Source organism: Mus pahari, chromosome 12, assembly GCF_900095145.1.
Source record: "Mus pahari chromosome 12, PAHARI_EIJ_v1.1, whole genome shotgun sequence".
In the NCBI taxonomy this organism is placed as follows: Eukaryota; Metazoa; Chordata; class Mammalia; order Rodentia; family Muridae; genus Mus; species Mus pahari.
The window spans coordinates 33,070,256-33,095,224 of record NC_034601.1 but is presented as its reverse complement, the minus strand read 5'-3'; the positions used below and the strand labels follow the sequence as shown (position 1 = coordinate 33,095,224).

General features: G+C 42.0%; 1 protein-coding gene across 2 annotated transcripts in view; it reads right to left on the bottom strand.

Moving 5' to 3' along the window:
* Positions 1-14,977, bottom strand: part of Gsk3b (glycogen synthase kinase 3 beta) — a 156,048-nt gene extending 141,071 nt beyond the window's left edge. Inside the window, exon 1 of one of the 2 annotated variants that reach the window (XM_021209356.2) lies at positions 13,408-14,977. In XM_021209356.2, the coding sequence (XP_021065015.1) occupies positions 13,408-13,495 (88 nt within the window). In that variant the 5' untranslated portion in view covers positions 13,496-14,977. The remainder of the gene's footprint in view (positions 1-13,407) is intronic. The other variant, XM_021209355.2, reaches the window with a different exon arrangement.
* Positions 14,978-24,969: the final 9,992 nt, after the last annotated feature.

Sequence of the window (24,969 nt, the reverse complement as noted above, 5' to 3'; positions counted from 1 at the left end):
ATTTAGGTACTGTCTACTTATTCTCTATTCTTTTAGAGAATCAACTTCTTGGTGAAAGGAAACTTGTCAAGATTCCCTGTTCTAAATCTCTCTTCTATCCTTACCCACTCCAATACTGCACGTGCTCAATGTTCCAAAGGTTCCATGCTTACTCTGTACGGCCTAGCAGCTGTATTCTAGTCGTTGAATTATTCCATTCATTTAGCCATCATCCCAAGAGTTCAAAGACAATAAACACTAAGCTCACAGTATGACTGAAGTCTCTGCCTAACATTCCTTCTTTCTATTTCTCCTTTAAATAACAAGAACTGAAGAGATGGCTCAGTATTTAAGAGCCTTTGCTGCTCTTTCCAGAAGACCTGAGCTCAATTCCCAAATATCCCAGAGCCACACACTATCACATCGTGGCACAGCACATGCCTTCAACTCAGTATGGATATACAATACAGAAAGCACTGTCCTGTACACTACAGGAAACCAAGGTAAATGGGATGCTTGTATGTCACGCTGTAGCTTACCATCTCCTAGAAGGAAACAGGACAGGTTGACTAGAATGTAAGGTAGCATGTACGAAAGGCACTAGGAGTGTCAAAGGAATCACACACAAGTGAATTTCTCAACCATGGGTAAGAAATGGATGACTAAACGGCTAAGGAGAAAGGTATTGGGACTAAATGCTCAGACGGTCTTTATAAGATCAAGGGAGAGAACATATAACAAAGATCATCTAGGCCAGTACAGTTCATTGTGATCAGGGCAATCAGAGCAAGATACATCTAACAAGCAATAAATATCAACATATTGCCAGGTGAGGGAGGTGGTGCACTTGGAAGGCAGAGGCAGGAAGATCTTTGTAAGTTCAAGGCGAGTCTGGTCTACAGAGTGAGTTCCAGGACAGCCAGGGCTACACAGAGAAACCCTGTCTGAAAACAAAACAAAACAAAAAAAAACTCATATTGGCAGTTATGCTAATACAGAAAGAAAATATTACCCTAATAGTAAGCACCCTTTGAAGAACATAAAATTCCCTTAACCTCTGACAATATAAAATTTCAAAAAAGGGGAAAACACAACTAAAAAAGACATGAATAACTGAAGTGTCCATAACCCATATACACTTTTCTTATTAGCTGAAAATAACTAAAATACATGATTAGCAAATTGAATTAATTCTTGAACAAAATTTTAACCTATACTACTCATTACAATAACCACTGTGGCTACTCAAAAATCAGTAATTAGCCGGGCGTGGTGGCACACGCCTTTAATCCCAGCACTCGGGAGGCAGAGGCAGGCGGATTTCTGAGTTCAAGGCCACCCTGGTCTACAAAGTGAGTTCCAGGACAGCCAGGGCTATACAGAGAAACCCTGTCTCAAAAAATAAAAAAATGAAAAAAAAAAACAAAAAAAGAAACCCAACCAACCAAACAAAAAAAATCAGTAATTAAGTGTGAAAAACTAGGCAATGAAGATTTAATATGAAAAAATAGTATGAAACAACAATAATTTTCATAATTATATGTTGAAATATTTTAATATACAGGGCTAAAATACATAAATAAATTTTATTTAATCTGTCATTTTTACTTTATGTGGCCAAAAATATGTAGGGCCTACATGTCTTACACTTGGGGTTTATGTGTCTCTAGCCTAATACAGATATTGGAAACAAAAAGTGGTTCTAGAACAATAGAAGTATAAGAATGAATCTTTTAAGTATCTGAAATAGTCTTTCCAATTTGCCAACACCAACAGTTACTGAAGCCTTTGGAGAAAGCCCATGGCGTGAACTATTTTACAATCATAAGGAGACAAATGCATCTGGGTACCCAGATTCACCAATTATGAAAGGCAGTAGCTTTGACGATTTACCAATTATGAAAGGCAGTGGCTTTGATGATTCTGCATGTAAAATGTTTGACAACCGGTGGAAATATTAGAACGATGATGATGCTGGTAGGCTGTTCCTAGCACGTCTAGATAAACTGACAACGGAAAATAACAAGCAAGTTGTAGTGGTTAATAAGAGCATTAATTGGCAAAGAATGGAATCCTAGAACTTGGGATGGGGATGTGTGGGAAGACCCTACTGAAGCCAAGAACTTTTAAACCTCAGATTCTCAAGGGTTTATCTCACCTAAGGAAATGTTCTCTCCACCCTCAGCAGGTGTACTCGCAATGGCACTGCCTGAAATACTGTCTTTTTCGCCTCTAAGTAAATTAATCCTTCATTGTCTGCTAAACTAGTAGTGACTTTCTCTGAAGGTGATGCCAGACAAGACTGTAATACTGATATCCTTCAGGGTCTACCAATAGTCGTCTCTACACCCATAACCAAACTTAATAAAACAGGCTCCTAGAGCAGAGATAGAAAGTGTAGTCTGGGAGGAAAGGTACTACACTACTAAATACTTGAATGAATTTTCTAACTCACACAGTCAGAAGTCTGGGGAATCTGTGTGGGAATGGATTTTTAGTGGAATAATGACGGAAAGAACATAAAACTGAATCATGTAAGTTTATTGATATGGGCCCTCTGAGTGGAGATTTTAGGTTTAATACAGAAGCTTACAGAATTTTAAAAGGTGACTGAAATTTGCTTGAATTGGCTTGAGTATTTGTCAAAGAGAGCCTGCTAAAAAGGAGTTGAGATGCCTGGTATCACTTTGCTTAGCTGATGAAGGGATTGTTAAGGCTTGGAAAAACTGCAACGCTATAGCAAGTATGCTGTGTAAAACCTAATCCTCCGCAATAGGAAGGTCCATGAGACATGCCTCTCATTAATCCTATGTACTAGCTGGTTTTGTGTGTCAACTTGACACAAGCTGGAGTTATCACAGAGAAAGGAGCCTCCCTTGAGGAAATGTCTCCATGAGATCCAGCTATAAGGCATTTTCTCAATTAGTGATCAAAGGAGGGGGGGGCCATTGTAGGTGGTACCATCCCTGGGCTGGTAGTCCTGGGTTCTATAAGAAATCTGAGCAAAGCCGGGCGTGGTGGCACACACCTTTAATCCCAGCACTCAGGAGGCAGAGGCAGGCGGATTTCTGAGTTCGAGGCCAGCCTGGTCTACAGAGTGAGTTCCAGGACAGCCAAGGCTACACAGAGAAACCCTGTCTCAAAAAAAACAAAAAACAAAAAACAAAAAAACAAAAAAAAAAAAAAAGAAAAAGAAAGGTGAGCAAGCCAGGGGAAGCAAGCCAGTAACATCCCTCCATGGCCTCTGCATCAGCTCCTGCTTCCTGACCTGCTTGAGTTCCAGTCCTGACTTCCTTTGGTGATGAACAGCAGTATGGAAGTATAAGCTGAATAAACCCTTTCCTCCCCAACTTGCTTCTTGGTCATGATGTTTGTGCAGGAACAGAAACCCTGACTAAGACACCCTCTAAGATGCAATGGTGAAAGGGCACCAGGGCACCATTTGAAGAGCTTTGCTGTTGTCCTTTTCCCTGTGCCATACCTTAGGGCTGGAGATGCTCCTGCTCAGTTGGACAAAGTAAATGCAATGGGTTAACTGGGCTCCAAAGAAGCAGGGGCCAGTGGCAGAACTGAATCACCAAAGGCGAAGTGATCATAACTATTGCAATGAGTAGAATAGACAAAGCAATGTCAAATGGCTTAACCTGTAAAAGTCAGCACAGGCAAAATAAATTTTATGGTGGAATGACTCATTGGGACCTTTAGTACTGGCTAATTAACTGTGGTGTTTCTAGGCATGAAACAGATAAGATGCCTACTGGATTCCTCTTTGATCTGTTTACTCAGAAAATTTCTCAAACAAATTAAGGAAAGGCTACATTGTATCTCAGCTATGAGAGCCTTGGCCCATGAACCAATTTCCAGACTTGAGCCAGTCTGTAGACCCAGAACTCCTTGAATGAAGAGATGGCCAGGTTCTCCTGAGGAAAGACCTTGATAAAATACTGTGGTAGTTTGAAAAAAAAAAAAATTAATAAAAGGCCTCCTAGTGGCTCATGTATTTGAATGTTTAGTCATCAGGTAGTGGCACTGTTTGAGAAGGATTAGGAGGTGTGGCCTCACTGGAGTAGATGTGTCCTTCTCAGTGGAAGTGTGTCTGATAGTGGGGCTTGAGGTTTTAAAATCCCAAGCCAGGCCAGGCCCATTCACTCTCTTTTTCCTCCTGCCTGTGGATCCAGATGTAGCACTCTTAGCTACTTTCTTCTCTACCTTTGAGTCTGTCTGCATGCTCTCATACTCCACTCCATGATGATAACAGACTAAACTGAAACTATAAGCTAGTTCCAATTAAGTGCTCTCTGTTCTATGAGCTGCTGTGGTCATGATGTCTCTTCATAGCAACAGAACACAGACTAAAATAAATATCTTAAAGTTTTACTGTTAGCCTTTCTCTACTCCTTCCCCAAAGAGACATATACCTCTTTACAAGGGTAACTGTTTATTTTGGGGCTTGGGGGAGGGGGGAACTAATCAGACTTTCCAAGATCTACTAGATACTGGTTCTGAATTGGGACGGATTCCAGGAGACCCCAAGAAACATTGCAGACCTTCAGTTAAAGCAGGGGCTTATGGATGTCAGGTGATTAATATTTTTGGCTTAAGTCCAACTTATATTAGGTCCATTGCATCTCTGAACTCATCCTATAGTTCCAGAATGTATAATTGGTATACATATACTTAGAAGTTGGCAGAATTCTCAGTCATCAACTGATCATAAAATCTTAATAAGAAATGTCCAAAAACCTGTGTCTCATGCAGAGGAGGTGAAGATATTTGCCAAAAACCATGTCCCTTTCCTATTTCCCTTTGGAACAAATACAGAAAAATCACTGACAGAAGTATAGTGGCACATACCTAACCCCTAGTCAGGAAGCTGACACAGGAGAATAGCAAATTTAAGACCAGCCTGTGCTACACAGTGAGATTCTGCCTCAAAAATAAATGAATGAATTAAATAAATACATATCAACTAAGAATATTTCCAGATATATTTACCAAATCATAACTTTGAGCACTATTGGCTGATGTCACAAGATAATATTAGATAATAACTCTGCAGTAGTGATACACAAACACATGGTCCAAGTAACAGGAGAATGAAGTCATCTGCTCAAAAGATCCTGGAGACCCACCAGCTCAGGTACCAGCAGTCAAGTTAGGGCTCTATAAAAAAGGATGCTGTGGGAGAAGAAAAGGAGTTATAGCAAGTAGAAATCCACAAGAGCCTGAAAAACTGATACATCTGTGGAGTAAAGCCAAGCCTGTATCACTACAGACAGTACAAGAAAAAGAAATGGCAACAATAAAGGTATTTAAAAACAAAATAACGGAAAGAAACTTGGCTATGAATTTAGAAAAGGTTTCACAGTTCTTTAAAATGATCAACAAGTTACCATATGATCTAGCAGTTCCATTTCTAGGTACATACTCAGAAGACTTAAAACACATCCACATCAAAACTTGAGCATGAATGTCCAAAGCAGTTATTAGTCGTGTTGCCAAAAACCAGAAAACCCAAATGCTAATGGACTGATGCACATGACACTTCCATTTAATGAAATTATTACTCAGCAATAAAAAGGAAGGAGGCCTTTTTATCATACATGCTTTAGCATGGAAGACTGTAAGATGTGTCAAGGAAAAGAAGCTAGTCATAAAGGAAAGGCAGTGACAGAAGTGGTAATATATCACGTCTGCAATTTCAGCCTATCAGACACTGGAGAAGCAAAGGCATGAAGATCCCAAGTTCCAGCACACTCTGGATTTCAGAGTGTGACCTTGTCACAAAAAGCCAGGACAGACATAGTGGTGCATGCATGTAATCCCACTCAAGAGGACAGAGATGGGTAGATGTCGAGTTTGAGGCCAACCTAGTCTACACAACAGGTTCCAAGACAGCAAGGAATAGACAGTGAGACCCTGGTTCAAAAACCAAAACAAAGAAGAGAGGGGGAGAAAAGACCATACTATAGATCCATGTATATAAAATCTAGACTAGAGATAAGAGAGTTATGCTTACCTATAGCTAGGCAATAGATGATAAAAGAGACTAGTAATGGACCCAAGGATTCTTTGTGTGTGTGTGGAGGGGATTGTTGAGAAAAATATCCTAAAATTAAGTCATGGTGATGGCCACACAACTCTATGAAAATACTAATAACAACTAAATGATCAATGGATAAAATTATGATATATGAATTATATTCCAAAACAGCTCTTCTCAAAAGGAAGTGTGGGCGTTTTCACAACTTGTTTCGGCTCTGACTACTGTTCAATGTCTAGACAGTGGAAATGATTTAATAGTTTGACTAAAAATAATAGTTTAATTATATTATAGCAAAAGGTAGATGGACATGACAGTGATCTCTACTATGAGAAAGCAGAAACAATATCTAATGTTAATTTCATTCTGCTTTATATTTGCCTTGAATTTATTTCTCCTCGTACTGGAGAATGAACCATGGTCTCACACATGCTAGACGAACACCCCACAGCTGAGTGTTATCCCCAGCGCTCTACACACTCTGACAGAATGTCAGCCACCCAAGCAGCCCTTGGACTTGCTCTCCTGCCTCAGTCTCTGAGCAGCTGGGATCACAAGGCTTGCTCTCATGTTATTTTTAAAGATCAACTAAAATTATACTAATCAATAAGGGACAAAGACTACTAGAGAGAACAGCAATCCCAGTTAAGGCTGCACCTGACAAGTAGGTCTTGGAAGGCAGATGACCAAATAAATGTATTTGACTCAACTATGTCTCTTCAAAATGCCAAGAAGTAAACGGGGAAGTCACTGAAAGATATTACCTGATTTTATAGAAGAGGGGAAGCAGAGAATGTCACATACAAAGAGAGACTTGGCCTTTGTGAAGATCTCAGACATTCAAAGATACCCACAGTTAGGATACCTACCTTTTCAATTCTCCTGGCATAGACCAGGGTTTCATATACTTACTCTCTCTACACAGCTAGTCATAACATTTTAAAAGACAGAACAAATAAAATAAAATAAAATCACTTAAATGAGGGCCAGCAAAATGAATCTGCAGGTAAAAAGTTGAAAAAGCAGACTAGAAAGTGTTAAATAATAACTCTTTAAAAAAAAGCTTTGAGATCCCTACAAGCCAGGACACAAAGCTACAGATCTATCAGCCTGATGCCAGGTCTAACAGCAACAAAACCAATTTGTCAGTTTATTAATTGTCCACAGTTTTTAATCTGATTGTTTGGCTTATTTTGTCAATCACTAACCAATTCTAAAAAGGTCAGATTCCAAAGAATCTGATATTATATTAAATTATAAATATAGAGCAAATGCAGATTTATTCACAGACTGCCAATACTCTCCTAAAGAAACCAGTGCTGACAACATTAAACAATAACAAAGTAAGCCACATATTATTTTCCCTTTTGTTCTGGTGTAAATCCCATTATTTTTTTCAAGAAACTATAAGTACATACTGTATTTACTAATAGGCATACCTGGAACTAATTTCAAAACCACTATGGTGAAAAGTCACAGAGTCATTGCTAAATTATCCTTTAAAGGGCTTGAACATCCTTTAAGAGTTGTGGGACATGGTAGCCTGCTTAAATTCCCAGCTCCTCATCCTGGGATTGAACTGTGGCCAGCACTGAGTGCCATCACCTGTTGAACCTCAACTCCCCTGGTCTGTAAACTTAACTGTAAGGTCATTTCAAGAAAAATGTTTCTCCATCAATTGTCACTTGCTCTTCTATGCACAGAAGCTTTTACCCACGTATTTTTCCACATCATATTCAAAAGTTTCAAAGGCAATTTTTGTGATAATCAAAAAACATTTATATAACCAAAGTTAGATACCAACATCCACGCCAAGATTCTTGTACCATGAAACTCTTTTTCTTCAAATTACACATGATTTTCCTTTTTTACCACCAGTAGAACATCGCCGAAAGATCAGACAGAAGATGATGCTAACTGTTCCAACAACTTCATTTCTGAGTGACTATGTTCTCTGTGGAGCAGTGCCTGGGGAATCAGATTGGTCCTGTCTTGGAAGCAGGCCTTACTGCTGCCCTGCCCATACACTATGCTCCCCACTCACACTGGAGGACACTGTCTCCTCACATCCTGCCTGTCATCATCCCTGCCCCTCAAGCCCCTAAGCCTTCTTTAAAAATTCTAGAAAACGAAGACAGCTTCACTTGCTGCTAAAAGCCCTTGCCACCAAACCTGATGATCTAAGTTCAAGCCTTAGCACACATATAATTGAAGGAGAGAGCTAAACATGCACATACACAGACACTAAATCAACAAGTGTAAAATTTTTAATGTGAAGTATAAGATAAAAACAGAAACAGAAAAGAAGGAACTGTGGCACTCCGGTCAGCATATTCCTTAGCCTTCTCTATGCACAAAGCTCACACAAAGTTTTCTGGGCCTGAAGCCATAGCTCAATGGTGAAGAGCACTGACTGCTCTTCCAGAGGTCCTCAGTTCAAATCCAGCACCTACTTGGTGGCTCACAACCCTCTGTAATGGGATCTGATTCCCTCTTCTAGTGTGTCTGAAAACAGAACACTCATATATATTGAATAAATATTTTTAAAAAGTTTCCCCATAACATAGTATACTGCTAGTACTTAATAATAACTTGGGCTTTCCCAGATTTGTCAGCCCCAAACAAAACCTCACGCCTGCAATTCAAGTCCAGAAACCAGATGCAAGTCTCATCTGAAGGGATGGAAATATGAGAAGACACCTCATTTTCTAAATGCAGTTCCCAGTCAGCCATAGTAAACTGCTCAATCCCTAGGTCCCTTTAAAGTTTTGAAATAGGGCTTATCACTTGATAATTAGCATCCTCGAGGTGTAGGCAACAAAAGTCTGTGCAAAGCTTGCTTAAATATCTTAAGCCTTTAACAACTGTGAGTCAGTTTCGCTGATAGGAGTGAAAAGCAAGGCCCTGGTTTTCAATAAAACACACGAACAACTTTTTTTTTTCTCCATTAAATAGGAAAATCAAGAAATTAGCTAGTGAGATGGGTGTGGTGGGGCACACTTTAGTCCTAGCCCTTGGGAGGCAGAGGAAGACAGATTTCTGTCTCTCCAAAGCTAGTTCCTGGACAGCTAGAGCTACACAGGGAAACCCTGTCTCAAAAAAAACAGGAAAGGAAAATAGAAATTAGCTAGTTCCTAATAACCTATTTCTTACATACCACAGGAAATGAACCTTCCTTGGAAACTAGGGCACCTCCAAATTGCTTACTAGTCTTTAATTATAAGACAGTGTAATTTGATACTGCAGAATACTATGCAACTATAAATTGGTCTATTTTCGGTAATGATTTTGTTGTTGTTGTTGTTTTGACATAGGGTCTCTCTCTATGCAGTCCTAGCTGGTCTGGAACTCACTTGCTATGTAGACAAGGCCTTGAACTCAGTGACCAGCCTGCCTCCTCAGTGCTGGGATTAAAGGTCTGTGCCATTCCACACAGCTGCTAATAAAAATTTTAATCAAAAAAATTTTATATGATGAAACAACTCAAGTGATAGTATTTTCCTCTTTACATACCTTGTATACAAGCATTGTACCTGGGCAACTGTTGTCTTCCAAGAGTTCACCATAAGCCTCCTTCTTCTTCTTCTTTTTTTTTTTTTTTTTGAGACAGTTTCTCTGTATAGCCATGGCTGTCCTGGAACTTACCACAAACTAACAGAGATCCAAGTGCCTCTGCCTCCAGAGTCCTGATCAAAGCCATGTGCCACCACTACCCAGCCTCACCATATGCATTTGACAAAATGTTAGCCAAAATTACCATGTACTTTCTCAATTTTGAGTAAAAGGTGTTATTTTACAGTAGAATCTGTGCGTATGTTGATATTCATTTAATCTTCATAAACCTGGATGTAAATAAAAATTGATTTCATTACAGCAAGGAAAAAGTATTTGAGGGGCTGGAGAGATGGTTCAGTGGTTAAGAGCACTGGCTGCGCTTCCAGAGGACAGAGTTCAATTCCCAGCACCCACATGACAGTTCACAGATGTAACTCCAGTTCCAGCACCTTCACATAAGACATACATATAGGTAACACACTAGTGCACATAAAATAAAAATAAATTAAAGTAAAAAGCATTTGAAGTATACTTATTTTATCTTGGGATAAATGCCTCAACCAAAAAACAGTTATAATCAATTTTTAATTAAATATTAAAAGTATCATTATTAGCCTAGCAGTGGTGGTGCACGCCTTTAATCCCAGCACTGCGGGAGGCAGAGGCAGGCAGATTTCTGAGTTCGAGGCCATCCTGGTCTACAGAGTGAGTTCCAGGACAGCCAGTACTATACAGAGAAACCCTGTATAAAAATAATAATTTTATATATATATATATAGTTATAGTTATAGTTATAGTTATTTTATAGGAAAATTTTACCTAAGACTCATTACTTGTAAAAAAAATACATTTAAGAATGACCAAAAGACTATATAAAATGCTAAGTGTTGGTGGAAGTCACCTTTAATCCCAGCATTTGGGAGGCAGAAGCAAGCCTGTCTGTTAGTTCAAGGCCAGCCAAGTCTAAATAGCAAGTGAGTACCAGAACAGCCAGGGCTACACAGAAATACTGTCTCAAAACAAAACAAAAAACATATTTAAGTACAACCTCTAGTTACTGCCCTCAAATACAACCTGACACTTCTAGGTGAGGATTAGAAATTAACAGACTAGAAAGTTAAGTTTCTGCCAGTAACTAACAGCTGTTTGCTAAATCTCAAGGATACTTAGTGTATGTCATTTTTAAAACCTGAACTCATCCATTCACCCGCTCATCTCAGCACTTTCTCAATTTCCCATTACAATGAACAATGTAACTCAGCGGTCAAGTCTTCCAGACCAATAACCTCAGACTTTATTTTTAACTCCTGACTCCACAAATATTCTCCTCCCTCCAATCCAAAGCCAGTTTTCCCCTCACAAGTCTTCAAATCTCTTCCTTTCATCCCATGTTCACATTTACATTGTGTTCTATAACATAGTCTACTACAGCCAAAAGGCTTCTAATGTCTCTCCACTCAGCTATAAATCCCCTCAGAATGTCTTGTTCAGCAATCCACAGTGCAGATAGCTCTTAGATCCCCACCCAAATTTTTACAGGCCTCCTGTGCTCTTGATTAACTAACTTTCCTCTAAGTCTGCACTCCCATGCCCTGGTTCTATTTAGGCCCCTGGAACTGAGCTATACCAACTTGCCCTCCACCTCCCATACAGAACAGACTGTGGCTAGGCCTGCCTCCCTCCACCCAGTGCACTGCATGCTTCTCCATTGGCTCCTGGGCTTAGCTAGCACCTGTTTTATGCACCTCTGTAGAAATCTTCCTGTTCCTTTCTCACCACCCCTTCCTTTTTCCTTTGTCCCTCTGAACAAATGGTTCACTTGGCATTTTATAGTTATCAGGCTATGGTCTTCACCTTTTTCTGAATGTCTGCCTTTATATCAGAGGTTCTGGGAACAAGGACTATATATTATGTCATATGTGCCTTTTAGAACACCAGCACCTAACAAATACTTCTTTCATCTACATGCCCTTAATGTCAAGGTTATTTTTTAAAAAAATAGTAATAACATTAAACTCTAATCTTTTTCAATGTTTAAAATTAAAAAATGTATTCCTCTCAGATTTCCTCCATCCTAAAGAACCTCTATCAAGAATAAGTTGTTTTCAAAAAAAATCCTGTAAACAATATGAAAAGTCCCCAATTTTGTTATTTATTCTAGCATTACAGATCTCTGAAATAAACCTAATAAATAAATGGTCTAAAATTGACTAAGCCATTTTTTTGACTAGCCAAAGCATACAACACACAGATACTTAAGTACCATGAAAGGCTCTTCAGTAGTTACCATGACGTCTACTTCATCATGACTGATAATTACCCTAGCATTTTTTTAAAATTCCTTTCAAATGACTCCGTAAAGTGCTTAGAAAGCATGACCCTTCCCTGAAAGATGCAAAATCAGCTTCCCTCTTAACATGCTCTGCGTTCTAAATTAGCTAGTCACTGAAGGAAAAGAAAAAAGTGAACTTGCAAAAATCTCTCCCACTCAGCCATCGCTTTGGATATAACTTTGAACTTCTCTGTTTCAGACAAGTTCCAAAAGCCTACAGAACTGAAATCCTGCATGCGACTAAAAGGAAACACTTCCAATTGCTTAATCAATTGCATATAACAGCACATGTATTTTGACTTTTTAAAAATCTTAGTTCTTCAGTTACATCAGCTCCTCTCAGCAACAAAACAGTTTTATCTGTGTCCTCCCTCTTCTTTCTCATCGAATAAGGAAAACAACATGGATATTTTAGCCAGAATCTGTAACTATGTTCTAATAAGCTGTCATGAAATACCACATAAACATCTCCACAAATAGATACATTTGAACACTGGATACTGAGTATACCAAACACTCCAAGAACACAGACTCTTTTTTTCAGCACAAATTCCCCGGAAAGACTGACAGATACTGATACATTTTAAATAATCCTAAAAGGGTATCCGCTTTAAAAAAAAAAAAAAAATAAGTAATGAATGCAATGCCACCTCAAAATTAAACTTAAATGAGGAGTCAGTGACAACACTTAATATGTGGCAAAATGACAATACAACCTCAATCAAAAGTTGAATCTCCTTCCAAGTTACCTTTTGATTAAACAAATTATATAGTGGCAGATTAGTAATGTCAAAACAGGAAGGTTAAGAGATAACACATTAAACCACTTGAAAACAACGCGCTCAGAGATGCTACTGCTGAGGAATATTCATCAGCTTCCACCAGCCCCTAGACCAGTGAGGGATGGATGCTAGCTTGCCTCCAAAGGCAATGTGGGTTACCAAGCAAGTTCATCCCCAGATTCAAAAATACTTTGTGTAGTCACAGGGGCAAATAGGAAATATTAGGAGGCTGGGACATTTAATATCTCTATTTTGAATACAGAACCCTGTTAACCTGAGCTAACTAAAATAAACTCCCTCATTCCAGAAGACAAGGACTCGGCAAATGTACATCATGGTTTATTAATCAAGCGTTGTCCTCTTCTTTATTCAAAGGGTTGGGCAAGCAAACGCTTCCATCCTTTAACCAGGAGGCACTGGAGCACTTGCAAAGACTGACTACCAGCAGCACGGAGAACGTAAGAAAAGAAGTTTCAAATCCAGTCAGCCAAATAAAACTAATATTCTCTCAATTCAAGGTTAATGAGTCTGGGGGAGGGGGTACGGGAATGGGAGGAGAAAAAGGAGCTGCCTCATCTTGACTCAAGACTGGTTTTGCCCTTTTCCACGACCACTGACTGTTCTATCAGGTCTGTTAGTGTAAGATCCTGGTATTTCGAGGTTTCTTATCTAAATGGTGAGGTGGAGGAAGGGTGTAAAATAAAATCGATACTCACTGCTAACTTTCATGCTACCAAAAGCTGAAGGCTGCGGCACTGGCTTGCAGCTCTCCGCAAAGGAGGTGGTTCTCGGTCGCCCCGACATGATGGCTCTTCTTGAATCACCTTTTCCTTCCTTAATCCTTTTCTTCCTTTTGTTTTATGTTAGGGTGCTAGGTTAATGATAAATGCAGCATTAAGTTCTCCCGCAAGAAAGAGAAAGAAAGACTTCGTTCTCTTGACTTTTCACTCCTTTTGTATAGCTATTTAAGAAGGGGAAAAAAAAGGAGCTATGTATTTCTTCAAGACAGATCGGTTCGGATATTTAACACACAGATGATTTAGAGCTGGGAGAAAAATACAATTCTTTCACCTCCCTTTCCTGGAAGAGGAGAAAAAGGGTGGAGTGGAATCCTTAAAAATATATATATATCACGTGAACGAGGGCAAATACTTGATTGAAAATAAGTACTCTGAGTATTATATTTTCCTCGGGGATTTTTTTCCAAGTCAATGAAGAAGGGAAGCGGCGGAAGGATCACGAGCCTCACGCTTGAAGAGAGGGGGATGGGAAGGAGGGAGGAGATGGCTCGGAGATGCGACGGCAAACGCTGCGGCTCCGGCACGAGCGGGATCCGGCGGTCTGACGGCGGCGGCGGCGGCGGCCGGGTGAACCGGAGGGCAGCACAGTCGCGAGTCAGCGGCGGGCGGTGGCGGTGGCGGCGGCCGCGGCTCCTCTCCTCATTGCGCCAGGAGCAGCTGCAGGCGGTGGCTGGATCCAGCGGCCATGGCGGCAGCGGCGGCGGAGGCAGCTCCCTTCAGACCCCAGGCAGCGGCTCCCTGACTGCTCCCCATACGCCGGGGACATGGGAACCAGGCAACCGCTTCCGTCCCTCGGGGTCCCCTCCCCCGTCCGTGGCCCCGGCACGGCCGGCCTCCGCCCCTCGCCTTTGCTCAGCGGCTGCTCGGGAAGTGTCCGCGCTGTGCCCGGAGCCCGAAGCCCTGTCAGCGGCTGCAGGGCCGGCTCCTCCTCGCTGCCTTCCTTCCTTTGTCACTCGGCCCAGGCGGCGGCGGCGGCGACGGCGACGGCGACACAAGCCCGCATTCGGCCGGGTCGGGGGCTGCTCTGTGCGAGGCGCGCCGTCTGCGCAGCCGCCTAGCCCTTCCCCACTCCCCCTCCCCCTTCCTACTCGTCCTCCGCCTCCTTCCTCCCCCACCCAGCCCTTACACCGCCCAGCGCCCCGCCGCCCGCGTTACAGGCGTCTGGGAATCGCTCGCCGAGCCCGCGCCCGCCAGCTTCGGCTGTGGAGCCGAAACCCAAGCCGGAACCAATCAGAGACGTCGCTTGCTTGCAGCTCCTGCCGGAAAAAGCCGAGCGGCCTGGATAACCAATGGGGAGACGCCGCTGGGAGACCACGCCCCGGCAACGAGGAATGCCGAAGGTAGCCGAACAGAAGGGAAGAGGGTTCGCCTTGTTCTGTGGCTGGCTAGAGAGAAGATTCGACAATAGCGACAGTGGCCAATCAGAGCTCTTGGCCCTCAGGGAAAAAGCCTGAAGAGTTAAGGACGGCGAAACTCCCGAGTCGCGGGAGGAACTGCACGGCTGGGCGCCGCGCCCGTTTCCTCATTGGCTGGACAGCTCCGCTGGGCGTGTACCCCTCTCAGTGATTGGTGAAAGGAAGGGGGCTTCCGAGGACATCTGGCCAGTCAGAGAATCCCCTCCCTCTCTGGGGCGGGGAGAAGAAGAAAGCGGAGGGAGGGCATCTATAAAGTGCCATCTCATTGGTCTGCAGCGTCCGAGCTGTAGCGCGGGGGGAGGGGAGCCTCAGAGGGGAGAAGGAGGGTGCAGGGGCCCGCGGCGGCGGCCAATGGGCGCGTACTGCTGTGCAATCGCAAGACCTAGCTGCAGTGGGATTGGCCTCGGGTGGTCCCTAAGCGGGCGGATGGGATGAGTGGTCGGCCTGCATCTGCTTTCCGAGCCGACGCTCGTGCTGGCTGTGCAGCCGGGTCCGGCAGTGCTGCGGTCGGAGGGTCGGGCCCCGAGCGCTCTAGTGGGGCGAGAAGCCGTCCCCATTCCCGGGAGGTCCGCCGGGCGCGGCTTACCGAGTGCGCCCCAGGCTCCCCACCGCGCGTGCTGAGCCTATGAGAACGTCTAGTCTCTGAAAAACGTAGGGCGCCGGGGCCGGGGCCGAAATCTCTAGCGCTTAAATGGAAACAAAGCTTCCAGAGAAGGAGCGCCTCTGGGCAGCCGCGCCCGCCCATCGCGGGGGACCGCTGATCTCCTGGGGGGTTGGGGGGGGAGCCCCTTGCAGCAGGCGCACACAGCCCGACCGGGCCTTCTGGAAACGCCCCCCCCCCCGAGAGATGAGCTCATGCTAGATGCGCGCGGTCCTTGGGCGCGACTGTCCAGCGCCAAAGCAGCCCCGAAAACAGGTGAGGGGAAATGTGGTCAGGCCAGTACCCCGAAGCCTAGGAGGAAGCTCAAGTCAGGATTGCTCGTAGCCGTTTCTAGTGTTGTTGGATGATCTGCACACTGCGGCTTAAATAGGTTTCACATGTAGTCCAGCGTCCATTGTTCTGCAAAGGAGAGACCATTGCCTTGGTCCATCCGAGAGCTGTGTGGCGTGGCTACTACGACTAGAGTAAGTTAAGAGTGGACACAGGCAATCCTGAGTAATCCCGTGATACTTGTAATATCCACCCGCATAGTCATCTCTTTCTCTTGAGATGCTATCTCCAGAAATGCTTGAAAATCTGATGAGGGACTTGGGGCAGAACAAAGTAAGCTTTGAAGGGAGCCAGTAAAGGTCTGGATAGTGTTTGCAGACTCAGATGTCTGTAAAGGCCTGGCAAATAAAGCGAACGAGCGACACCGGCCTGGTGGAAGACAATAGGAATGTTAGACGATGTGGAAACGGGAGTTCCATCCATGCCCTTAAGGGGGTCCACCATTAAGATAATCGTATTCTCCTTTTTTTTTTTTTTTTTTTTTAATTACCAAAACCATAACGTTGAAGTTTTGTGTGAGATCTGTAAGTCTTACGTGTTGGCAACCGATATGCCGAAACCACGTAGACCAACAAAGTAAAAATCCCAGGAAAATGTGCCCGACAGGCAACCAATTTGGAATCTCATCCCTTAGCGGAGACTTTATGCCTCAAGTGCAGAAGGGGCTCTTGTTCTTCACAATTAAAATCATCTTTGAGGTAGTCGGATGCCATGGGGGAGGGTAAAGAATGTTAAAAGCAAACGCCTTGCTTGGCAGCTTTGCCATTTGAATGGTGCCTCTCCAGGCTATTATGAAAGACCTTTGCCACTGTTCCTAAACTGCTGTGGTGCAGAACTTTAAATCCTTCCTACCTAATTATACCAGCAGGAAGGTAAATAACAAGGGTTTTGTTTGCAGAAACTGGCGACGTGGCTATTCTTGTATATAAGACTAGTTCAAAAATAGCCTACCTTAGGGTTATGATTAGTAACTTTTCTGTTGCCTTCAGATATTTTTAACTCAATTGAAAAAAATCTAGCTAAGGTTTCCCTTTTCATAGGAAAAAAAATTACATATTTCAGTCCACAAATAGGACTGGGAGAAGGAAAAGTTTATTTAATAAAACACAGAACAGCCAGGTGTGGTGGGGCACACACTCTTTTAATCCCAGTACTGCAGAGGCAGATGAGTCACTGAGTTCAAGACCAGCCTGATCTACATAATGAGTTTCAGGTGGGGGTCCACCGCATGGACCCCACAGACATATTGAAACTTAACAGTAGTGGTTTTCTGACTTTGAAACCCTCTCATTTTGCCTTCCTACATGGTGGGGACTACTGGAAAAAAATATTGGTGTGCCTCGAAAGTTAACTCAGTTTTGCAAGACCCACAAAGTTAAGGCAGCAGAACCAGGGTTCACATCCCTTGTTCTTAGCCTCTGTCCACAAGTCTCTCTTGGTACAGTCCCCACATCCCCCAGATTCTGCTAAAGTGCTATAGAAGCCTGACTACCTACATTCAATCCGCAGAATGAACCAAAAGGCTGAAGGAGAGGGCCAAATCCATTAACTTCCCTTCTGGCCTCCACATCTGTACACCATGGCATGTACTGGTCCCACAATAAAAAAAAAAAAAAGGCAGATAGCTTACTCACCCAAGAGCTCACCCATTTGGCTAGACTGGCTGGCCAGTGAGCTCTGAGAATCTACCTGTCTCTGTCCCCCAATTCTGGAGTGATAAGCACCCCAGCTTTTATGTGGGTTCTAGAAATCTGAGCCCAGGTCCTCACAGTTATTCTTTAACCACTGAGACACATCCCCAATCCTAGAATACCTACTTTTATTTATATTCTTTTAATTGTCTTAGTGTATATAGGGTGTTTCTTCTGTATGTAAGTCTATGTTTGATACAGAGGCATCAGATCCTCTGGAACTGTAGTTGCTGACAGTTGTGAGCTGTCATGGGGATGCTGGAATTGAACCTGGGTCCTCTGAAAGAACAGCCAGTGTTCTTGACCATTGAGCTATCTCTCCAGACCCCAGAATATAAAATCGACTGTTTGAGAGCTGTCACGATCAGGCAAAAGTACCTGAGGCCAAGCCTGATGGCATGACTTCCATGCTCACAATCAACATGGTAAAAGGAGCATGCCCAGCCCATGCAGTTCAAGAACAAGTCCACATGTGGACACACACACACACACACACAAGACAACAATTGTACATGTAATGTCTTAGTCACTGTTCTATTGTTGTGAAGAGACACCATGACTATGACAACTCTTATAAAGGAAAGCATTTAATCGGGGCTGGTGTCCAGTTTCAGAGGTTTGGTACATTCCACTCCCTGACGACTGAGCATTCAAATACATGGGCTCAAACCACCATAGTCACTATGCATAGATGTATAGTAAAAAATTGCAAAAATATGATGGTCATTTCAGAAATCGTTAGGAAGCCTACCCTAACCCCATGCCAAAATGTATTAACTATTTTTTAATGAAAATCAAGCCAGCAACTCAAATGGCAATTTTTAAAAATTACATGTACAATTGTTGTTTTGTTCTCCACACTGATGATTATAAAATCAATATGTTATTCAACTGGAAAATGTTGAAGATGTTCTGCGTCATGCAGCATTAAATATTCCACCAAGATTTAATTCTTGATACTTGTTTATTTCATTAATAATTAATATATTAGGAGGAATGCACTACTGAAAGTCAAAGGACAATTTGCAGGAATTTGTCTGTCCTTCTGCACGCTTGGCAGTAAGCACCTTTACTCTGAACCTTTACCTCAGCAGCCTCAAGATTTACTTCTTTCTGTAAAAATAAACAGACCCGTCCATGTCATTCATATGCAGATTTTCTTTTTAAATAAAGGATAAAAGTATATTTAAACTGCAAATAAATGTCTTTATCATCAGTAAATGTTTGGTTTGTGTGTCTATATTATATAACCGTATACCTGGGGTCGCGTTGAGATTTCTTAGTCAAAACTGGATTGCAAGCAGAACAAGCTTAAGCACCCCTGCTCAAATGAACACGGCTGGGAAGATTTTCAAATCTGTAGCCTTCATGTCCTTCCCCTGGCGATGTCTTTTTAGAAAGTTAGCTCAAGTCCATTTGATGACCATGTAGCCAGCTCTCAACATCTCTGTAGCATACTATGCTAAGCATTCAAAGTACAGAAGTATGAAGGTGGCTGAAAGCCATGCCAACACGACTTCTGTCCCAGCCGGAGGGAGCTCTCTTGCAGTGATAGAGCAAGCACAGAGGACTGGGAGGGTCCCAGAGGTTTGTCTCCAACTTGTAATTAAAACTAGTAACTATCAGCTCGCTTACTCTCTCAACAGGGTCTCACTTCACTACATAACCCTAGCTATCCTGGAACTTGATACAAGACCAAGCTGGCTAGCCTCAAGGTCACAGAGATCAGCTGCCTCTGCTTCCTAACTGCTAGAAGTGGTATGCACCACCACCACACCAACCTATGTTTACCTTAAGAAGTGACAGGGGGAAACAATATATATATATATATATATATATATATATATATATATATATATATATATATATACACATATGTGTGTGTGTGTAGTGTGTATTGATTCATAATACAACTATTCTCAGGTTAGAACAAATCCACGATCTCAGAGGAATTTTAAAGCCAGTGTCTCGGGTTTTGTCTTGTTTTTTTTATTTTCAGTAGCCTGTTACTTATGCATTACAGGGTTGGTTGGTTTGTATTAACCTGACTTTCACGGCTTGTTAAAATGATTTCTATGAATTACATAGGAGGCAGAGATTGTACTAGTGGATCAAGAGCCCACAATAACAAAGAAGACACGAACTCTTGGTAAGAAGCACTTTGTTAGTTATTAGCAAAAGCTAATGATCAAAAATAGCAAGTGGGCTTGAAACTTTGAAAACTCTTGCCTTACAAGATATAATTGTGTATATATTTATGGGGAGTGATAGGACAATTTTATTATGAAATGGGGTGACAAAGTCAAGCTGTTTAAATTTTCATCTCTCTGTCTACCCTCCCCTTTGGGTTTTTGGTTTTTTGAGATGGGTTTGTTTTCTGGCTGTCCTGGAACTGTAGGGCAATAGTCATCATTTTTGTTTATGTCATAATAACTCCCTCTCTTGATCTTGAGATGTACAATCGTCTGTTCTTTGCCACATTTTGAAATCTTTGCAATAGACCTTTAAAACTCAGGGCTGGAGAAATGTCTCAGTGGTTAAGAACATTAAGAGCACTTGTTCTTTCAGAGGACCTGAATTCGATTTTCAACACCCACACGGCAGCCCGCAGCTCTCTATAACTCCAGATCTAGGGGATCCCATACCCTCTTGTGACCCTCAGGACCCTTGCATGTACATGGCACAGACATACTCAGGTACACACAAATACACATAAATAGTTCTTTTAAATCCTACCCAATAAAGCTTCTAACTGCTTGATTATTATCTCTTAACTCCTCTTTAAAAAGGGTATTTAGTTGTTTTAAAAGGGTGAGACAGGGTTTCATGTAGCTGAGACTGGCCTTCAACTAGCTATGTAGCCAAGGATGACCTTGAATTCCTTTTCTTCTGTGTCTACTTCCCAAGTGCCAGTATTAGAGGCATGTGCCACCATGCCAGGCTAAGAAGAGCTTTTGAAATATGAAATTACCATCCACTATTATTAAAGTTCAAGCACACCCTGAGCTGAGATGAGATAGAGACAGAGATATGCTAGGAGGAAGCTTTTGTAGTCACCAAAACATGTGAAGGAAGGCACCACCCGATTTTAGGGGTGGGTAGTGGAATAAAAAGACATGGGGCTTTTAAAAAAAAGTTCCTACATGAGTTCATGGTGGGAGGTTGAAGGGAGGCCTCCATGCATGGCATGTGGCAGTCAGAGGTCGTTTGTTTGACGTCTATTAAGTGTAAGGATAACTGCCCGCCTGTGTATGGTTTCTACTCCCTTGTTACTGTCCATCCTTTGATATGAATTTTGGGTTATCTTCACTAGCTAAGTGTGTCTCTTGGAGACAGACTAGAGTTGAGTCTTGTTTTGTCGGTCTGGTTCTTTTGGGGGTGAGTTGAGGCCATTTACATTCACGGTTATAGAAAGGGGTTTGCTCTTTCCTGTAACTTTCCTAGGTGATATTCTGATTTTGTTGGATTGTGTGCATTTCTTTTCCTTCTGTATTAGTAGATTGGGGGTTTGCATGTTTGCTGTGTTATGTGTGGTTATTTGCTTCCTGGGATTACTTGGGGTTCTGTATCTTTCCACTGGGGGAGTGGGCAGTCAAGACAGGGTTTCTGTGTAGCCCTGGCTGTCCTAGAACTCACTCTGTAGACCAGACTGGCCTCAAACTCAGAGATCCACCTGCCTCTGCTCCCCACAGGCTGGGATTAATGGCATTCATCACCACCTCCTAGCTTTTGTTCTGTTCTTGAGTGTACACTTTAATGTGTCTTTCATCTTCCTCCCTCTGTAATATTCTTTCAAGAATTTTCTGTAGAGTACAAAACAAGGTACATATTCAATGTCTTTTTTATAAAGTGCTCTTTAATTCCCTGTAAATGTCCAATTCATTGTACATGGGTAAAGTGCATAGGAAGCATTGAAAATACATTATTGAAAAGCAGAAGAGAAAAGAAGAGAAGAGAAAAGAAAAGAAAAGATTCTGTAGGGTTGGCTTTGTTGGCATGCATTGCCTTAATTTGTGGTTGTCTTAAAATACCCTTATTTCAGCATCAGGTTTGAAAGATAGCTTTGCATGGTATAGCATTCTTGTTTCACAACTGTTACCAGTCCGAGCTTGAAATATTTCATTCCATGCTCTTCTGCCCTTTAGGATCACTGATGGGAAATACCTGGAGGGAGTTCATATCAAATGATGGACAGTAACAAGTGAGGAATTGAGTATTTCAGTATCTGCTTTTGTATGTGAGGTTTTTCTTAGGTGCTTTTAGTATTGTTTCTTTACTTTGTATTTTTTACATCCTAACTATGACGTGTCGAAGAGTATCTTCTCTGTCCTGCCACTTGGGCAGAGAATGTCTAAATACCCTTGTGTTTTGATGTCTTCTTAATCCTCTAGATTTGGGTAGTTTTATAGTATAATTATATTAAATAGTCTGTTACATGGGATTTTTTTCTCTGCTCCTTCTGTGCCATGAATGCTCAGATGTGGCCTCTTGAATGTGTCCCAGACTTCTTGAAAATATTGTTCACCACATGTCTTATTTATTTATTTATTTATTTATTTATTTATTTATTTATTTATTTATTATATGTAAGTACACTGTAGCTGTCTTCAGACACTCCAGAAGAGNGAGTCAGATCTTGTTACGGATGGTTNTGAGCCACCATGTGGTTGCTGGGATTTGAACTCCAGACCTTCGGAAGAGCAGTCAGGTGCTCTTACCCACTGAGCCATCTCACCAGCCCACCACATGTCTTTTTTTATTCCCCTGTGTGTGTGTGTGTGTGTGTGTGTGTGTGTGTGTGTTGTTTGTATTATCATTACCACTTTTTCCTCCATTCCTAAAAAAAAATCTGTTCTTCAGCATGCTTTGGGTGTGCTTTCTATTTGATTGACCACCTCTTTTATTTCTTTATATCTGTATGTTTCTTTTGTTTAGTGGCTTAATTTCCTTGATGAAATCCTCACCCACTGTGGTGGTTTGAATATGTTTGACCCAGGAAGTGGCACTATTAAGAGGTGTGTCCTTGTTGGAGGAAGTGTGTCACTGTGGGGGTGGGCCTTGAGAGCTTCTTCCTAGCTGCCTGAAAATGATAGTCTTCTGTTTGTCCTTGGAATAAGATGTAGAACTCTCAGCTCCTCTAGCGCAATGCCTGGATGCTGCCATGCTCCCACCATGATGATAATTGACCAAACCTCAGAACCAGTAAGCCAGCCCCAATTAAATGGTGTTCTTTTATAAGAATTGCCTTGGTCATGGTATCTCTTTACAGCAATGGGAACCCTAAGACACCTACCACCCATATTTTAGACCTTCTCCATTTTAAGGTTTCATTCATTTCAGACACTGGTTAAGGTCTTAGATACCTTTCTTTCATGCACGCATCTGTCTGAGCTTCCCATGTGGTCATTAATTCTTTCTAAAAGTAAACACTAAATCCTTTCTCCAAGATTTCAGCTATCTGTAATAGCTCCTAGGGAAGTGACACAGTTGGGAGTGAACCATAGGAGATGGTTGAACTTGTTCCTTGTACTTCTTTGCTGGTCTTTGCTCATCTGCTAGAGTCAATTTGTCCTGCAGTTTTGAGGTTCCAATCTGGTTGTTCTTGATGTTATTGTTGTTGTTGTTGTTGTTATTGTTGTTGCTGTTTTCTGTAACTCTATCTAGAGTGGTATCTGGTTAATTATCTACTATAGAGACTGGTGCAACTTTGTGCTGATTGCTAAATGAGGTCACTGAGGTGATCTATCTTGTCTGTGTGCCAATAGGACCAAGGGTGGGGCAGTACACTGAACACCAGGGCAACTAAATGAAATCAAAATGCTCATTCCTTCTTTGAATTCTGTACACTTGCTTGAGGCAGAAATCCAGACACTATACGAGGCTGTGGTTAGAATCATGGGTCCAAATTAACCTTTGGGACCACAGAAGAATAGACTTTTTGCAAGCCCTTGGTGATCATTGGGACCTCAGAAGTCAAGACCAGGTTTCATGCTGACCTTTGAGACCAGTAGAACAAACGCCCAATCTCTCAAGAGGCACTGGGAGCAGGAAAGCTGAAGTTTCCACTCAGCCCTGACCTCTAGGGCCACTACAGCTGAAGGCCTGGCTCCATGGTGTTCTTAATTCTTTAATCTCCACAGGGTAAGAGGACAGCTTGGGAGGAGCAGTTCTTTCTTCCCACCATATGGTTCCAGAGGATCCAACTCGGCTTGTCAGGCTTGGCTGCAAGCACCTTTGCCTGATGAGCCATCCTGCCGACCCATGTGTGGGGCTTTAAATAATTATGTTTTAAGCTTCATATAGTATACCTTTCATCTATTTATTTTTGAGGTCATCTTCTAATATGTTAATCCAAGGACTAAAGAATGGGTCATGCACCATTAACTTAAAGATTATTTTTCTAAGTCAGTATAGGAAGAAGGGAGGCTCATAGAAAAAAGTAAGTTAGAGAAGTCCATAGGAAAAAGTCGGGCTGGAGAGATGGCTCAGCAGTAAAGAGCACCAACTGCTCTTCCAGAGGTCCTAGGTTCAATTTCCAGCAACCACACAGTGGCTTGCAACCATCTGTAATGGGGTCTGATGCCCTCATCTGCTGTGTCTGAAGAGAGCAATGGTGTACTCATGTACGTAAAACAAATAAATCTTTAAAAAAAAGAAAAAAGTAGCTACAGATATATATATATATATATATATATATATGTAAAACAGAAATCTGGGGGTTAGTTTGAGTGTATAGAGTCAGGTCCAATAGAAAATAAAGCAATATTAGATGTTACTTCACTAAATAAATTATGTTACATTAGCTCTGTATTAAGCACCCATTAAAAGTAAATGGAACATCACATCACTCCATGGGCTAGCCTGTCCTACACAGTGAGTTCTAAGCCAGTACTACATAGTGAGACCCTGTCTCAAACAAACAAGCAAACAAACAAATGAAAAGTAGCTCAAAAATACCTTTATGAATCAGTGCTGATCAAAATAAAATGCTACAAAAAAAAAAGAAAAAAAAGAAATAAAAAAAGAAGAAAGAAGAAAGAAAAAAAGAAAAACAAAACAAAAGAACAAGAAAAAAAAAAGAAGACAAAATAAAATGCTAAGGGCTAAAGAGATGGCTCAGTGTTTAAAAGTACTGGATGTTCTTCCAGAAGACCAAAGTTCAGGTCCCAGCACTCACAAGCCTCTCAGGACCAGCTCCAGCTCCAGCTCCAGCTCCAGCTCCAGCTCTAGCTCCAAGAAGAGGTCTGACATCCTCTTTGAGACACCTGCATGCATAAACATACATACACAGTCTCTCTCTCTCTCTCTCTCTCTCTCTCTCTCTCTCTCTCTCTCTCTCTCTCACACACACACACACACACACACACACACACACACACAC